This window comes from Zootoca vivipara, chromosome 5 (assembly GCF_963506605.1).
Source record: "Zootoca vivipara chromosome 5, rZooViv1.1, whole genome shotgun sequence".
Classification (NCBI taxonomy): domain Eukaryota; kingdom Metazoa; phylum Chordata; class Lepidosauria; order Squamata; family Lacertidae; genus Zootoca; species Zootoca vivipara.
In genome coordinates this window covers 28,834,945-28,853,276 of record NC_083280.1, presented here as the reverse complement: position 1 = coordinate 28,853,276, position 18,332 = coordinate 28,834,945, and the positions used below count along the sequence as shown (strand labels likewise).

Below are 18,332 nucleotides of genomic sequence, written 5' to 3'. Positions count from 1 at the left end.
TTGCCTATGCCTGTTCTAGGTGAACTCAGGAATTTCCAGTGGCTGTCTACTTCTTATGTGGGGGGCAAGAAATTTTGTATCTATCTTCCTGACTGATGTGTGGTCTGAGGCTTCTATGACATAGCCCAATCCTCTATGTGTTTATTCAGAAGTAAATCCCATAGAGTTCAATGTAAATCAATGTACATCTGTTTTTATGGAAAGATAAAATAGAAGACATCTGTACTCTGCCCTTATTCTGAAGGATAATATCTGCAGTTGGCACATGGGAAAATGTCAGAATGACTCCCCTTCCCCCTTTCACCCTGGTTGATACAAGCAACAGAAGGATTTAATTTTCTCTTAACTTCAGGAGATGAAAATTGTGTTTTAATATATTTAAACATTATTCTACTTTAGTACAGATGTAGAAGCCTTAGTAGCAGATATAAGAAAAGCAGAACCTCTCATCACAGCATCACGTAAAGACCAGGTTGTACATTTAATACTGCGACTGCAAGAGAAACTAGGACAACAGGTGGACCACAAATTTTATCTTTTTAAGGTAAGAGTCATGAGATAATTTCTGATACTTGCTTTCAGTTACATAAATACACAGAAACTAGAGGTTTTAAATGGCTGTTGGTTAAACTGTCCTGCTCTCAGGTCATTGTGAGAGCTGGCAGAAATGGAGCCAAAACAGGGTTGCTGAGAAAGGAGGAGATACCAGCCTGCTTATGCTGCATAAACAGATGTTTGCCGTAGACCCTCACACAATCCAGTGAGCATGCTCTGTAGCCATGGAATTTATGGAGGGATAATAGATAATTGAGGGCACTAGGAGAAGGGGACGACAGAGGAAAAGATGGTTGGACAGTGTTCTCGAAGCTACGAACATGAGTTTGACCAAACTGCGGGAGGCAGTGCAAGACAGGAGTGCCTGGCATGCTCTGGTCCATGGGGTCACGAAGAGTCGGACACGACTAAACGACTAAACAACAACAACAATAGATAATAGGTTGTAGGGATGGAATTCTGGAGGAGGGAAGGGCTGGCTGGCACCCTTTTAAGGATACACAGCAACATTCCATTGCAGGTGTTAGTTTTTTTATTTGAATATGTACTCTAAGGATCGTGTTAGAGTATACTGAAGCAGCTTATGAGTGAGGAACGTGGTAATTTACATGTTGGTGTTTCCTGTGTTTGGGTAAGCAGGCCTGAGCTGGTTGTGTCCCAGTTTCCCAAGAGAATGCCAATTAGCAATGTATTGTGGCTTGCTTCAAGTTCAATTTCTGCTGCTCCTGGCTGGCAGAAGAAGAAGCTTTATCAAACTCCTAGTGGAACACCATGCATGAATATGGGCTGCATTCGGGTTGGTGCCTCTCAGGTTGTGCAGCCCTGGTCCACAGACTCTGTAAAGGTGTAAGTAGAAGCAAGTGGTAACTTGTGAGTGGGGTGGAGGCAGTGGTGTCCTCCCAGTGGTGACAATAACTTATTGGGCCATTTTGGCTAGCTTGGAGCTCTCCCAGACTCACTGCCATTGCCCTGATGACTACAGCACTGCCACTGCCTCTGCGCCCCATGAGCTCAGGGGAAGATGTCATCTGGAAGGCCAAGCCTGAGTGCAGTGGTTTGGGGCTTTTTACCTAATATTCTGTTCTGACAACAGATCACATGAATATATTAATTCTCACACAGTTCTGATTCTGTGATTGCAAGTTGTTTTTAACTGTGTTTATTATTGGATTTTAAATTGTTGCAACCCACCCTGGGACTTGCTGATGAGGGGCGGGTAATACATTTAATAACAACCACAACTCCTGTGGGTGGTGGAATTGGGGGTGTTTTGTCTGTTGTCAGTCTCAGTAGCTTTTCCACAATCTGCAGTACCTTTTTCACACTGCCAGATGGCAGTGTTGAGTTACCTAAACAGCAAGTTAATTGCTGCTGATTTTCAGAAAGAGGATTTCAGCCAGAGCCTAGCTTCTCCAGGGAGCTCACTCATCACTCCCTTGGTTATCTCTGCTGAAAGAGACTGGCACTGGGAGCTGACTAATACATACAAGTAGTCGAGCATGTTGGAAAATAAGTTGTAGTGCTTGATGTACATATCCTTGCTGCATTATGTGGTTAAGGGCTGATTTACAATCAGCACAGACTCTCAGAAAGCCTGTGTTTGTATGGGGGTAGGAGGGAAATCATAGGAAAACTATATGAAGGGATGGTCTATATAGAATAGGTGTGTGGGAAAATTTGATTTAAATATGAACCAGAGCTATTACTGGTATCACTTCTGCATCTGCATTTGATGTCAAAGAGTGTGGATAGATCTCTTAAGAACAGCATACTACCTTCCATCTAGCAGCATGAGGTTTATCTACACATGAGGATCTTTGTCTCTTCTAGAGCACCAGCTGACAGACAGTCTGTTGCTGAAATTTGGGGATCTGATGGTTTTAAAGAACAGCACAACACTGAGCTCAATAAGTTAGTCAATTTTTGGGAGAGGCTTTCTTTTTTGCTGATTTTTTCATGGCCCCCCTTTTCCCCAAGCAGTGAAAAGTGATCTGTATCCTTTGTCTAGCAATATAAGGCTGTTTTCTGCTTCTGAGCAGGGTGCAGGGTGGGTGGGGGGGTCTGTTGTGAAGGTTGAGCTGCTCCATGCTGTAGACCAGTAAAAAGCTGTTTGTGGAAAGACAGCAGTGAGTTTGACTGTTGATGAAAATATGTCAAATTAGGTACACTCACAAAACATCCCATGCATGCTTGAGAATATGTTCTTTCTTTGTACCCAGATCAACAGATCCAATGTTGGTGCAATCTGCTCTTGATAATATGTATAAGGAAGGGGTGTCTCTCACATTCTCTCACTATTTGTGCTCAACTTTAAGAGTTTTTAAGTGCTTTCACACAGTTGGCCTCAGAAATAGTTTTTCTTTCTAGTCATTGTCTTAACACCAGCTTCTTGAATACTGGCTTATTTTCATTTTTAAAAAGGTGATTACACTGATGTAGAAGAGTTTGGATTTGATACCCCACTTTATCACTACCTGAAAGAGTCTCAAAGCAGCTAACATTCTCCTTTCCCTTCCTCCCCCACAACAAAGACTCTGAGAGACTTCAGAGAAGTGTGACTAGCCTAAGGTCATCCAGCAGCTACATGTGGAGGAGCAGGAAAGCGAGCCCAGTTCACCAGATTACGAGGCCACTGCTCTTAACCACTACACTACACTGGCTCTCAGTGTAATGTCATTGCAGTGCTCCACACTTTCACATTGTTAATTTGACTGCTATTTTGTTAATTAAAAAATAAATGTTGAACTTGGTTGGTTCATGACCCCACAGACAGGCTACTTCATAATTCCAAATCTATATTCCCTTCTTTTGTTTTGTCAAGATGGTTCAAAGTCAGGCATTGTAGATAAATCTTTTAAGAGTTATACAGTACCTTCCACTAATTCACCTAGAGGCATGGATCCAGTTCTGACAGTTGAGCTTTGAATATCTGAGATTGTAATAGTATTGGAAGAAGGAATAATGGATATGTATAGTTAATTACTCAAAGGTTTGTTACAAGAAAGTTACAGTACAGACAAAACTGACTTTACCTGAATTGTACCAAACCAGGGATGAGGAATCCAGAGCCACCAGTGTGCTTCTTTCCTTTGTACAGCACGCTACATTCTAGCCATGCAATAACAACAGGTTTCTGTATCCACACATACATCTGTTAATCCTTCACCCAGGCAGACAAGAAACATTATCTCAGCAAGGCAAAGGACTCAAGGAGGCTACAGATCAGGGCTATTGATCAGGGGAAGGGGTGAGGCCTGCTGAGAGTCCTGAGGCTGAGATAGAAAGGTCTGGAGGGCTGCATTTGGTCCCCAGGTCTGAGCGTTTCCATCCTTGTAATAAAGAGTGCTGCTGGTAGTGATTTTCTTGTGCAGTAATAAGAACTACACAAATCTCTTGAGCGTAAGGAATAATTAAGGGTATGCAGAGTATAATTGGAAAGAGGACTAGTGTTGCATTTTCAATTCATAGCACATTGCAGTTGCCAGCAACACCTCCTAAATGAAGACAGAGTTGGTGTAAACCTATACCTTTCTTTGCAGTTTCCTGGGCGATAAAGGTTTTTTGTTGGTGGTGTTCCCAGCATAGTAGCAAGCTGTCGTAACTTAATAGGGATTTGAATGTGTCATGGATACAACACGCTGCTATAGCATAACGTTTTAATCCAAATGGGCCTAGTCTAGCCAAAGCCCCATTGAGTTCAATAGGAAAAGTAAATGTATTCTTAAAACAACACAACTGAGATCAATGTGACTTAAAAGTGCTTAACTTTAGTTTAGCCATTCCCATTGATTAAAATAATATTTAAGTATTTAGATTTGTGAAGGTGAATACCTAGGAATGTAAAGAAAATTATACTACCTTAATTTTCTAATTTCAGGTACTCCGGGCTCATATATTGCCACTGACTAATGTTGCCTTTAACAAATCAGGTTCTTGGTAAGTTTGGGTGTTTAAATTCAAACTATGCATGATCTACCAAGGCTTATCTAAATATAAACTGAATACTGTACAGTATAGTATTTTATAGTCTGTAATTTCCTCTGCTGAGATTCTGGTTCAAAAAAGGGTTATTAAGATAATTAGTAGGATTGGAAATGCAAAAATCCAACATATTTAGTAACAATTCTTATTTTGTAAAAGAAAATAGAGCAAAATGACAGTGAAAAATGTACGATATCTCTTGTTTTGCCGCCCTCCCCTTGTATTAAATCCTCAGTTGTTCTCCTTATAACTCTTCTTGCCTGTTCTTTGATCCTTCATCAGATCAACTGAGAAAAGTGAATGGGGAGCAGGGGAAATACGTAAATTACAAAAAAACCCAACATGTTTTTTTATGTCATTAATTGAGAGGAACTTAGAAGACAGTAGTAATTTGTAATATTTTGAGAGTAATTTCACAAGAAGTTGTATTTTTTCTGATCCATCTGAGATGCTTTAGCAATGTAGTCAGAAGTGGCTTAAATTGTGGGGTGAGGAACAGGGAAGAAATATTTATTAAATCTTCTTTTCTTCTTGTCCGCTCTAGTTTTATCACAGGAAGCTATGACAGAACATGCAAACTTTGGGACACTGCTTCAGGAGAAGAGTTACGTTCTCTGGAAGGACATAGGAATGTGGTCTATGCAATTGCTTTCAATAATCCGTATGGGTATGCAACTTTTTAGAATCTTTGATCTTTAAAGCCCTAGATGGCCTCAGCACATTATTTATTTGGTAAAGGGTAAAGGGACCCCTGACCCTTAGGTCCAGTTGCGGATGACTCTGGGGTTCCGGCGCTCATCTTGTTTTACTGGCCGAGGGAGCCGGTGTACAGCTTCCAGGTCATATGGCCAGCATGACTAAGCCACTTCTGGTGAACCAGAGCAGCGCACGGAAACGCCGTTTACCTTCCCGCCAAAGTGATACCTATTTATCTACTTGCATTTTTACGTGCTTTTGAACTGCTAGGTTGGCAGGAGCTGGGACCAAGCAACAACAGCTCACCCCGTCGCGGGGATTCGAACCGCCGACCTTCTGATCGGCAAGCCCTAGGCTCAGTGGTTTAACCCACGCGCCACCACGTTCTTTGGTACTCTACATATAAATCATTTTTATTTTTCTCTGTAAATCATTTTTGTACTTTCCCCCTGTACTCTGTTTCATTCTTTAAAATTTAGTGACAAGATTGCGACTGGATCATTTGACAAGACCTGCAAATTATGGAGTGTAGACACAGGAAAGTGCTATTACACCTTTAGGGGACACACAGCAGAAATAGTGAGTACAGGACCTTTGGAATAATCATCACTATATATGGAACGATCTAATTTTAAAAAACCACTTTAAAGTTAAGTGTTGTTTTTTCTGTTATTCTCAGTGAAACTATGCTAACAAGTACATTACATGCTACTATTGTGTGGCTATATGCCCTCCTTCCCCAGAATAAAGACTCATGACACCAGGTTTAAGATTTAATTAATTGGGTGGTTAAGGCCACAACTTTATTAAATATGCATGTAGAGCGGAATTGGCTTAGGCGTTGGAACCTACCAGACTATATCCGACTCCAACCCGTGTGTTGAAGTCTGTGAGATGTTAACCACCAGAAAGGAGCCCCGCGACGTAGATCTACTAGAGCTCCTCCTGTGGCCACCGATGGGGCGTGCCTTACGGCCCAGGCAACTCCAGGCTCAGGACCAAGCCTCGCCCCCGGAATCCTTTAACGGAATTACCTCTCCAAGATAGGGCAGCTGATGACGTACTTGCCCCTCCTCCAACTGATTGTTATGCAAATTTCCAACGCCTAACCGCCTAACCTAAGTTGTGACGGCATGCTACGAGGTAGGCGAAAAACCCATCATGGCTAACCCAGTATGGGAAAAATCCTACCCAGCCCCCTGGCCAGCCAGGGCAACCAACTGACGTCCATAGCAGCGTCCCCTTGCCTCTTATTAAGGGGTGGGCGGGCGGGTGAACCGTTCGCTCCGGCGAACAGCGAAGGAAGAGGGAGCTTTCCCGCCTGCGGAGGCCTTTAAGCGGCGTGGCCCCGCCCCTCCCGGCCTCATTGGCCGGTCGGGGTGTGACGCAGGCGGGAGCGCACCATCGCGCAGGGGCTGAACTCTCAGCCCCTACGCGATGGTACAGTCGGGCTGCCCACAACCCCACCTCCGGCGCACGCGCAGAAGTGGCTTTGTGTGGCTATATGCCCTCCTTCCCCAGAATAAAGACTCATGACACCAGGTTTAAGATTTAATTAATTGGGTGGTTAAGGCCACAACTTTATTAAATATGCATGTAGAGCGGAATTGGCTTAGGCGTTGGAACCTACCAGACTATATCCGACTCCAACCCGTGTGTTGAAGTCTGTGAGAAGTTAACCACCAGAAAGGAGCCCCGCGACGTAGATCTACTAGAGCTCCTCCTGTGGCCACCGATGGGGCGTGCCTTACGGCCCAGGCAACTCCAGGCTCAGGACCAAGCCTCGCCCCCGGAATCCTTTAACGGAATTACCTCTCCAAGATAGGGCAGCTGATGACGTACTTGCCCCTCCTCCAACTGATTGTTATGCAAATTTCCAACGCCTAACCGCCACTCGAGCCCCCCCTGGCTCGCCGCCAATCCGCTCACATGTAGTACCCTCTTGCCAATTTGTGGGTATAACTTAGACATTATTTAATTATTTAATATTATAACGTTATTAAGGGAGGCTGTGGTCCTAATCTCTTATTCGCCTAGTTATGCACACTAACATGTAGCCAATCGTGGATTCCCGTAATTATGTTTCCTAGCCAGATATCATTCCCCATAGGCGACAGATGTACACCGTCATGACGATACAGGGCTGCTTCACTCTGTTTTAGGCTTGGGTGCGAGACTACTCGGCCATTCAAGGATAACACTCTGCGGATCACAAAAGAATTCAAGCGCCGCCTAGTTCTGTTCATAGCGATCGGGCAACGTCCATCGCGCCAAATGCGCCTCTCCAGCAGGGATGACCAAAGCAGCGTCATCCCCGGGCAGGAATCCAGTAGGGTATCGAAATCACTGAATATTTTCAACTTCAAGTCCACAGCGTTACGGTAGGCCAGGTCGTTCTCCCCTAGCTGCAGCACCAACAGGTCAGGGTAGCCGAGTGAAGCAGCCCGGCTTTCGAGGGTCGGTAACAGCTCGTTCCACTTCATGCCTCTCTTTGCAATCCAAGACACTCTGACGGATGCTGGGAGGCCCAGCCCGTGCCCCAGGCCCACCTCAATCGCCCTTTCGCGGGCCCAGTGAACTACGCTGTGCCCGGCTATCCAAACGCGCACTATCTGGCCACCTGGAAAACAAAGAATGACAACCCGGGATCAGCTGTAAGCTACGTACGAATGTACCTTTTGTATGCGTTTGATTTCCACCTTCCCAGGTCCTGAATCCTCTCGGAAGAAAGGCCCAGGTGCACGGCTGCAGTAGCTGCACCAATCCTGAAGGAGTGGGGCGAGAATTCGGTGGGGTTATACCCGCAAGAGGCGATGGCCTTGCGCAGGACCCTGGTGAACTGCTGGCGGGTAAGCCTGGCCTTGTCCGGGTGAATAAGGAAGGGGCCTGGGCCCGCCGGGCGCAGGTGAAGGAACCTCCTGGTATCTTTTACTGGACACGGGCCCGCGGCCCCTGTCGCAGGGAGGCGTACAACGGCCCCCTTTCCCTTCTGGTCGGTCTTTGAACGTCGGATGTGTACTAGAACCTGGGTGTCGGACAGTGACACATCCCCTATTAAAATACCCCGTGTGACACCATCTGATTGGTCCTCGCAGACCACCTCCCCTACTCTGAGCGCCCCAAAGTAGGCCATCGAAAACGCAGCTGAAAATAAGCGCGCCTCGAATTTCGACCAGCAAAGGGTTCGCAATTGCTTGTGTATCTGAACCAACATGTCAAACGTGATAGGCCGCCTGTTGTCACTGGCTGGAGGCTGGAGCCGACGCCAGCCCTCCATAGCCCTGCGCAAGTGGAAGTTATCGCACGGGTCTATGAAATAAAGTGATTTTGAGAAGAATGTTATGGCTGCTGTGTGGATTTGAAGGGTCTTAGCGGCTCGCCCCAGATTCCTCAAATGCACTATGTATTGCATAACCTCTTCCTGGGAAGGCGGACCAGGAGTAGGACCCGTGGTTCCTTTCTGCCTAAACTTATTGAAATCTGACCAAGCCCGTTTATAAGAGTTAAGGGTAGAGGGGGCAACCGACGCAAATACTCCCTTCAGAATTTCGCGCTCCCAAGGTTCCATAGGTGTTCCGGGAACGGCTCTGGCCACAGGCATGCCTCTGGTGCCAATGAGCGGAAGCGGTCCATCTGGAAGCGAGACAAAGCATCTGCGATATTATTATTAAGCCCAGGCACAAATTTGGCTGAGAAATGCATGTTGAATTTCAAGCTTAGAAGGACAAAATGGCGTAAGAGAGATGACACTCTCGGAGATCTTGATGATTGGCGAGCGAGGACGCTGACCACCGCTTGGTTGTCGGTTCTGAAGCAGACTCGTCGATCCCTGAATTCCACGGACCATAGGTGCACTGCTACCACTATAGGGAAGAACTCTAAGAATGTTAGGTCGCGTGTAATGTCCGTACCCTGCCAGCTGGCCGGCCAACGCTGCGCACACCATTTACCTTTGAAATAGACTCCAAAACCCAAAGAACCGGACGCGTCCGACTGTACCTGAAAATCGGAATGCAGCACCAAGCTGTCCTGCCATAGGGATACCCCATTATAATTTTCCAGAAATGTAAGCCAGGACTCCAGGTCAGCCTTAACGCCTCGAGGGAGTCGCTTCCGGTGGAAGGGTTTTGTTAAACCTGCCGTAAGTCTGGCTAATCGCAGGCAGAAGGGGCGGCCTGGTGATATTACCTTGCACGCGAAATTCAGGTGACCCAGGAGAGATTGGATTTGTCTAAGGGTAAGTTTTTTACAGGGGATGAGCTGTCTAATAGTCTCCTTAAGGCCCTTAATTTTGTCCGCAGGCAAACGAGACGTTTGCTCCACTGTATCTAATTCAATGCCTAAATAAGTTAAACGTGCGACGGGCCCTTCAGTTTTATCCGCTGCCAGCGGCACCCCCAGCTCGTGAGCAAGGGCCGAGAATGCTTGCATAAGGCCTGCACACTCCGGGCTATTTGCCCTAGCCACGAAGAGAAAGTCATCCAAATAATGCGAGACTCCAGACAGGCCAGTTTTAAAGCGCAGGGCCCAGTCCAGGAACGTGCTAAAGGCCTCAAATGCAGAGCATGCCACGGAGCAACCCATAGGCATGGCTTTGTCGATGAAATATGCCCCATCGAACCGAAATCCCAGCCATCTGAAGTCCTGCGGGTGGACAGGCAGGAGGCGAAATGCTGATTCGATGTCACACTTTGCCAACAAGGCACCCTTACCAAACTGCCTTACAAGCTTCACTGCCTGGTCAAAGGAAGCATATTTCACCGTGCAAAGCTCCTGAGGTATGCCATCATTTACGGATCTGCCCTTCGGATGAGAGAGATTATGAATGAGTCTGAATTCACCTGGCGCTTTTTTAGGGACTATACCCAAAGGGGAAATGTGGAGTTCGGGTATGGGTGGCACTGCAAAAGGACCCGCCACCCGACCAGCAGTAATCTCCTTGCTGATTTTCTTAATCGCTATGTCGGGTCTTTCCCTAACAGATTTCTGATTGGGGGGGTTGCTCGAAAGGGGTGGGCTTTTTACTGGGATTCTAAAACCGGAGGAGAACCCCTCCCAGAGGTAGCTAGCCGCCTTCCTATTGGGATAGAGATCTAAAAGGAGTTTTAGGGGGCCGAGCTTTATAGGGGAGAAAGCCAGGGTGAGTGATGTATTAGAACCGATTACTGCCTGTTCCCTGGGGGGCGCCACTTGTGTATCTGGGGCCCTGGTGTGAATTGCCTCGCCCGCCGCGAAAGGACTGCCTCCCTTTGAAACATGACACTCCAGGGTGCTGTCCCAGACACTTTTCACAATCATGCGTATATTTGCAATTGGGCCGCTGACAGATGCCCTTGTTATATTCCCAGCAGACCCTGCGGCGCGGGTCCCTCCTGGGTTCAAACCTGCCTGACTTAGGGGGATCCGTCTGCTTCCTTTCCACGTATGGGACCACGTGGTTACTCCAAAAATGCTGGTTGCGTTGATCCCATCTAGTCTTTGGGTTCTGAGACGCGTTCCTACGAAAGTCTTCATCGTAGTTTAAAGCCGCCGCCTCCCCAGCCATCTTATTTGCCAACCTAACGTCAGCTACATAAGCCCACAAGTGCAAGGCCCTCTTGGGGTATGCCGCTGAGATGACCGCCGCCCAGATGTGGATACCATCTAGCCAGTTTTCGAACGTACGGTCGGCGCGGGGGGTCTTATATCTGCGCCTACCGTAGTTCTTCATCTTTTCGCCCTTTCCCAATGTTTGCGACAAAGGCAAAAGGGTGAAAATGTCAACAAAATCCCCGTTCAAAATCTTTTCCCTCTTTTTATTTGACAAGTGCGAACCCAAGAAAATGTCGGTGTCAGAATTGGTGGCATATTTTGAATCTGGCACCAAGGCGCCATCCCTCCATTCTAAAGTCCCTTTAAAACCCTTGCGATGGGCGCTCGATCTACGCCTATGTATCCAAAGAGGAAGGCCCGATTGGTCCTCCGCAATCCCCCAATAATCCTCCATCGGGATGTCGCCATCCGATTCGGAGGTCGTACCTGAATCGTCCGAGTCGTCCTTGCTCCTCTTGCGCTTGTCGGTCTTCTTCTTGGCTTTCCCTCCTTGACGCTCTCCCTCGATCCTTGGCTCGTTCTCGGTACCTCCTCCCGGTCTGGAAGTACCCTCGTCCCCGGACGTATCGGAATCCCTGGTCCCCTGCTGAACCAGGGCTTGCCCAAGCTGGTCCGCCCGGTGACCTGCCGACGACTGAGTGGATGAACCTGCAGAATGAGACCCCTCCCCCTGCCCTTGGGAGTTGGAGGCATTAGCGTGCGCCTTCTGCCTTCGTGTCCGCGGGGCTCGGCTCACGTTGCTACCCCGGTCTGAACTAGAGGTGGAAAACAGAGAAGCAGAGGTACATGGCAAATCGCTTTCCGTTAAACCGGTGTCAAGGATGAAATCCTGTGACTCACCTGGCTCTTCCTGCAACTCGCGAGGATCCTCCTGAGTGGCGGCAGCCGTGGGCGCAAGCGTTTTTGCAATGGCCGCCAGCTGCTTGCACACGTCCAGCTGAGTTTTTTGCAGCGTGGAGACCGCTCGTACCAGGGCCTCAGTCTTGTCCTGGGCCGCAGGGCTCTTGGAAGGGGCCTTACCCTGCGCACGCTTAGGAGCCATTCTCGGAAAGGTGCTGAGCCTAAGTTTCCTGCTCTGTCCTAAATGTGCTTGTGTGTCCGTGTGCCTGTATGCGTGTGCGTGTGCGTGTATGTGTGTATGTGTCTTATTTATTATTATTATTATTATTATTATTATTATTATTATTATATATATATGTATATATGTTTAAGATTGTGTGTGCGTCCGTGCGTGTATTGATATATCTATATATATCTATATATATATATATATATATATAATATGTCTATATATCGTTATTTAATATAACGTTGTCCCATACAGGGATTGAACCCGCAACCTTGATGTTATCAGCACCAAGCTCTAACCAACTGAGCTATCCCGGCTGATCAACCTATTAAGTATTTAATATTATATGTGTTTAATATTATATATATTTAATACTATACTAGATGGTACTAATACTTCCAATTTGAATGCTGCTAAGTAATCTGACTATCGCAATTAATTAAATAAAAGCTGTGCAATTAATTATGTGAGCACACACCAGTACCGGGAGTAAAGAAGATTGGAGAAGTAAAATAAGTTCCAAACAAATACCGGAGCCACAGACAATTAGAATGAAAACCAGACCGTGCAAATTAATCAATTATTCCAAGAGGGAATTGTGCCAAAGTAAATAAAATAAATCGCTGCCAACTGTATCCTAAGGGTAAACAGAAACCACACTCCAGAAAGACTGCCGGGTAAAGAAACCTCCTAAAGGCTTCTCAAGAGTTCTGCGTCTAACTCCCTTCTGTATTAATTATTTATTATCCCTCTTAATATAATATAAAGTCGCGCTAATACTGATTCCAGTTGCGCAAAATTCCGGCCTATTTTAAAGCTCAGATGGCCCCCACAACTGTTTTCACAAAAGTTCCCCACTCAAAATGGCGTCGGTTGTGAGGCTGTCGCTTGCAACAAGCCACACTCAAAATGGCTACCGTACCACTCAAAATGGCGCTGGAACACAGCCACCCGCTAATAACAACTGCACCACTCAAAATGGCGCCGGCCACGTGGGTCTTAAGGATTCCCAAAATGGTGGCGTCCTTGCCCACAACCAAGATGGCGCCGATGGAACCCCAGTGCCCTCACCGCTATAGACCAAACACACACACCGCTAAGCTTGCACTCGCACAACTAGAAGCTATCAATCACGCAGGGAAATCGCTAACCAGAGCACAAACCAGGACCCTGTGCCCCACGATACGTGGGGGGGGGGGCAAGCTAATCAACAAGACCAAAATAGCGTGATCGTTGCCGGCAAGGCAGCAAACTCACCAGACCGCCCGTATGAGACCAGAGAACTTCGCGTTGAAGATCTGTAGCAGTGAGATCTGTAGCAGTGAAATTCGCCTCGGCCCTGCAGGCTCTGCCTATCCGCCTCGAGCGGCGGGAAGAGTAGGCGCTGTGGGGAGGCAGCCGCCTCCGCCCAAGACACCAAAAATGGGCGCCGCGCACCGTCGCGCGGAGAAACAGCTGACCGGCGGGCCAACGGCAGGCGGGCGATCCTCGCAGCTGTGGCGTGCTTCCCAAGGGCACCGGAGGAAAAAACCTGAATGCAAAGCTGGCCGCACAGCTGACTGGCGCTAGCAGCTGACTGGCGGGTCCCCGCCTCTGCTCCAAACTGCCCCGGCGAAGAAAATAAGCGTGCCTCGCTCCCCGTTGACGATCGCGAACCAGCCCGCAAACACACCGCCCGAGTAAAGGATTCAAAAAAAAAAGAGCAACAACAAGAAAAAACGCAAAAGGAATTAGTGAACCGTTCGCTCCGGTGAACAGCGAAGGAAGAGGGAGCTTTCCCGCCTGCGGAGGCCTTTAAGCGGCGTGGCCCCGCCCCTCCCGGCCTCATTGGCCGGTCGGGGTGTGACGCAGGCGGGAGCGCACCATCGTGCAGGGGCTGAACTCTCAGCCCCTACGCGATGGTACAGTCGGGCTGCCCACAACCCCACCTCCGGCGCACGCGCGGAAGTGGCTTTCCCAAAAAAATCTGGGACGATCATTTGTACCTACTTAAGTGAAGATATGGAGCAGTGGTAGCTCCACGTTTGCTGTAACATATTTTTCCTGATTCTGTGGCATTATCATTACAAGGTAGAATGTGCTGCTTTATTAATTAAAATGGACATTCTCCCTCCACACGGTCTAATTGTGAGTAAAATTCCTTCCTGAACCCCAAGATATTCCAAGCAATCAAATGAGTGAATGTTTATTACCAGCTATGATCCTATGGCTGTTATGTTTTAATTTACAGGACTATTAATAGTCAATGGGGCAATGACTAGAAACAGTTACTGTCACGCTCTAACATATTGTGACTGTGACCAGTAGGAGAACAGGAAATCCAAGAATTTCTTCTAACGGTTTTCCTTCTCTCTCTTTTTCTAACAGGTTTGCTTGTCATTTAATCTTCAAAGTACATTGGTTGCTACTGGAAGTATGGATACCACAGCTAAATTATGGGACATACAGACTGGAGAAGAAGTAGTCAGATTAACAGTAGGTTGCAGCTCTTATTAGTGATGACTTGGTGTTTTTTTGAAATTGCTATTAAAAGAGAAGTTCTTAATTTTCATTTGCAAAAGTCAGAGACGAGAATTTATACAGAACTCTTAGCATATGTAGCTAAATAATGCATTAAGCAAACATAAAGGAAGACTGAAAGCTGTGATACTAATTAAAAACCATTAAATCCTAAGTGCAGAGGAATCCTATGCATATTTATTTGGAAATCCTACTGTGTTCTGCTAAGTGTAAATAGGATTGCAGCCTAAATAACAATTTTTTTCCTAATTCTGTGGCTTTGCTACTACAAGGCAGAATTACCTGCTTTATTATTAAAATGGACTGGTAATATTCTTTGAAACATCTCCTGCACTCAAAGGCACTGTATAATTGCTTTCAGATCTATTATTACCTGGGATTACAAATGAAAGGGGTTATAAAATACCCTGTAAGATTGAAGAGAGCTCTCTTAATAATATCACAAATACATGTAGACAGGTGTTGCTATTGGCTGCTTCACAGTTTTTAGAAATCTGCACAAACCTTTGATGTTGGTGTAATTCTATCCCTGCAAGATGCATATCACAAATACATGTAGACAGGTGTTGCTATTGGCTGCTTCACAGTTTTTAGAAATCTGCACAAACCTTTGATGTTGGTGTAATTCTATCCCTGCAAGATGCTGAATTTTTAAAATTTCATTTTTTGCCTGCCTTTCCTCCAAGGTGGTCAGGGAAATATATAAAAATATGTAACAACTTTGTAAGGTAGGCTAGTGTGGGAGACAGTAACTGACCCAGGGTCACTGAGTGAGATTCATGATTTGAATGTGACAATTTGAATCCAGATATCAGTGTTATTTAATTAACCTTCCCACAAAGAAATCAGAATGAATGCTCAGTATAATAGCTGACTGTCTAACCTCCATGAAAGCAACTGAGACTGAATGCTCAATAAGTAGGTTGTGTAGAAATGACCCAGAACCTTACATTACTATAAAATAATAGTAACAAAGAAAACGGAACACAGAATCATTAAAGTTTCTACACCTTTATAAATCCTAGATCAGGCATAGGCAAACTCTGTCCTCCAGATGTTTTGGGACTGCAACTCCCATCATCCCTAGCTAACAGGACCAGTGGTCAGGGATGATGGGAATTGTAGTCCCAAAACATCTGGAGGGCCAAGTTTGCCTATGCCTGTCCTAGATTATTTCTACATAAAGATCTTTGTTTAAACTTTAAACCTTCTTTTTATAACTTCAGGGGCACTCTGCAGAGATTATTGCATTATCATTTAATACTACAGGAGACAGAATCATCACCGGTTCCTTTGACCATACAGTTGCAGTGTGGGATGTTGGCTCGGGCAGGTACTATTTTAAATCTTGTTTTATTTCATGCTTTACAGAACTCTTAAAATAATTCTATACAGGCCCTAGAGTTGTTCAAATTATAAACCTGCCTTTATTAGTTCATATTTAATACATTTCAAGCAACAATGAGCTTCTAGACACCAGGAAGATGAAAATTAGGCATATTGCTTCTCTGCGATTCACCCTAGCAACAGTTCAAAGATCCATCTGCCAGAGAGCTAAGATAATAGTTCTCTGTGTTGGCAAGTTATGTAGGTTATTATAGCAGAGCAGTGGAGGATATATATTGTGATATTAATCTTACACCTTTGCTTCTTCACCTGGGAGGCTTGCATTGAATAATCATGGCACTTGAGCTTTCTTATATTGAATTAGACCAATGGTCCATCAAACCAAAATCTGACTAGCAGGTGCTATTCAAGGTCTGCAAAGAGACCACCCCTAGCCTTCATGGGAAACTATGGGCCTATTCAGTATCATGAAACTAATGCATCTGAATAACATTTTGTCAAATTGATACGGTAGAAACAATAAAAGCCTTATGATGATCAGCAGTAATTTATCTGAGTCTGGAATAACATTCATTTCCCATCTTAAGTTTTCACTGAAGGGGTAATATAATTATAAATACATGATTTGAATTAAATAGTGTGATTGTTTTGTGAACATTAATATAATATTTTTTTGAAATTACCACAAGCAAATAGGAATATTTTTTTCCAGAATATTTGCTTTTGTGATGTTTTCATTTGGTGCAACCATTAAGGTGTGTCTATGTGCAGTCTAAGAAGGACCACAAGTTATACGTATTATATAAAGGAACACCCATGAATGGTTGTATAGGTTATAAAGCACTGAACCATAGGAAACACATGAATACACATGTTAAAGATTGATTGTGTACACACACAAACACAAAATGAGAGAGTGGTATGACTGCAGTGATATTCATTAATGGTTTCTTGAATTGCAATGATGACTATTCTGTGACCCCACTGATTAACATTCTCTGCAGTATACATACTTATTAATGTTTTCTAGGGTTTAATGCTTTATAACCTATAGAATCTAAAATGGCCATTGACAACTAATTTTCACACTTTCTTCAAACTGAAATATATATTAGCGTGCCCTCAGCGGGTCACTCTGCCAGGTAGATGAAGCTGCCCACCTGTGAATCACCTGGCATCAAAATGATGTCAGGTGAAGCATTTTTCTTTGCCCATCCTTCATGTCACATTTGAAGATATCTTTGTAATACAGAATTGGTCTGCCAACAGGAGTGAACTATTATTACCCTGTGACTTTATATGTTTTGCCTGTGTAATCGTACACTCTTGATTATCTATGAGATAACCAGTAATACTTGAATTAGACTTTTTGCCTTGTTTTGCAATGGAATTGTATCTAGGTTGAAAAATACAATTTCTAAACATGCAGTGGATAGGTGCTAGGGAGTCATAACCAGCTGTGATTCCCAGATGTGTATCCACCATGTGTCCTTGTGTATTATACGGCTACATATATGCACTAATTTCTGATGCTAATTCTAAATACGGTAGTTGGCATCAGAAAATTTCTAGTTTGCATTGGAAAATCCTCCGATGCCCCAGAGAGTGATCTAATTTAGCATGCTTATTTTACTTGTGTTTAGTAACCAAACACAAACTGTCAAGTTTGCCTAGTATTGTATTTGCAATTGGCATCCAATCACTTACAAACATTTTGTGTGTGTGTGTGTGTGTGTGGAATGATTAAGCACTGGAAAAGATTCCTTAACAATTTCCACAGAAAATTGTGTTAATCAGATCTGAGGCTTCTGAAGATTTAGACTTGCAGGTCAAATTGTAATACAAAGGCTACAATCCTACCGGTATGTATATTTATTTGGGAAGACACCTACTTGAACTGTGACTTTTATTGTTGAGTAAGCATGCATAGGATTGCACTGTAAATGACTGGGGAAACATTAAAGATTTAACCTGTAGCATTTTGTCTATTTCTTTTTATAGAGGCCCCTTTGCCTAATACATTTATATTTGAATCAACCACATAACATGTTTTTTTATTCTCTCCTGGCAGGAGGATGCATACTTTAATAGGCCATCGTGCAGAAATAAGTAGTGCACAGTTCAACTGGGACTGCACTCTCATAATCACTGGATCGATGGACAAAACATGCATGGTAAGATAGTTGGATCCCTATTAACCTGATTTATTGCTTTCAGTAGTATACAAAAAATAATCATAGTATTGACTAATCCATACATTTGTAGGTCTGATTCCAGGAATACATTCTTCTTGGCCTGCATGAAGGAGTGAGGGAAAAATTAGCTTTCCCCCCAGAGCAGGTACAGAATAAAGGTGTAGGTTTACTCTTACATCTCTTTAAAATAATTGAGGGCATGTACACTGCCTGAAAATATGCATTCAGTGCTGGATGCAGAAAACCAGAATATTTCATTTGGAGCAAAAATAAATTAAAATTAGTTAAATGCAATCCACTTTGCCTAAACCAAAACAATCTCCAAACTCACCAGGCTCTTAGCAGGATTCCTTGTTCACAAGGCGGCCTTTCTTCCT

At 44.8% G+C, this 18,332-nt stretch overlaps 1 protein-coding gene across 1 annotated transcript in view; it reads left to right on the top strand.

Annotated features, from left to right (window-relative positions):
* Window positions 1–18,332, top strand: part of DAW1 (dynein assembly factor with WD repeats 1) — a 31,515-nt gene that overhangs the window by 5,597 nt on the left and 7,586 nt on the right. Inside the window, exons 3-9 of the mRNA XM_035133427.2 lie at window positions 400–544; window positions 4,433–4,491; window positions 5,081–5,203; window positions 5,712–5,811; window positions 14,261–14,368; window positions 15,640–15,746; window positions 17,832–17,934. Of these exons, the coding sequence (XP_034989318.1) occupies window positions 400–544; window positions 4,433–4,491; window positions 5,081–5,203; window positions 5,712–5,811; window positions 14,261–14,368; window positions 15,640–15,746; window positions 17,832–17,934 (745 nt within the window). The remainder of the gene's footprint in view (window positions 1–399; window positions 545–4,432; window positions 4,492–5,080; window positions 5,204–5,711; window positions 5,812–14,260; window positions 14,369–15,639; window positions 15,747–17,831; window positions 17,935–18,332) is intronic.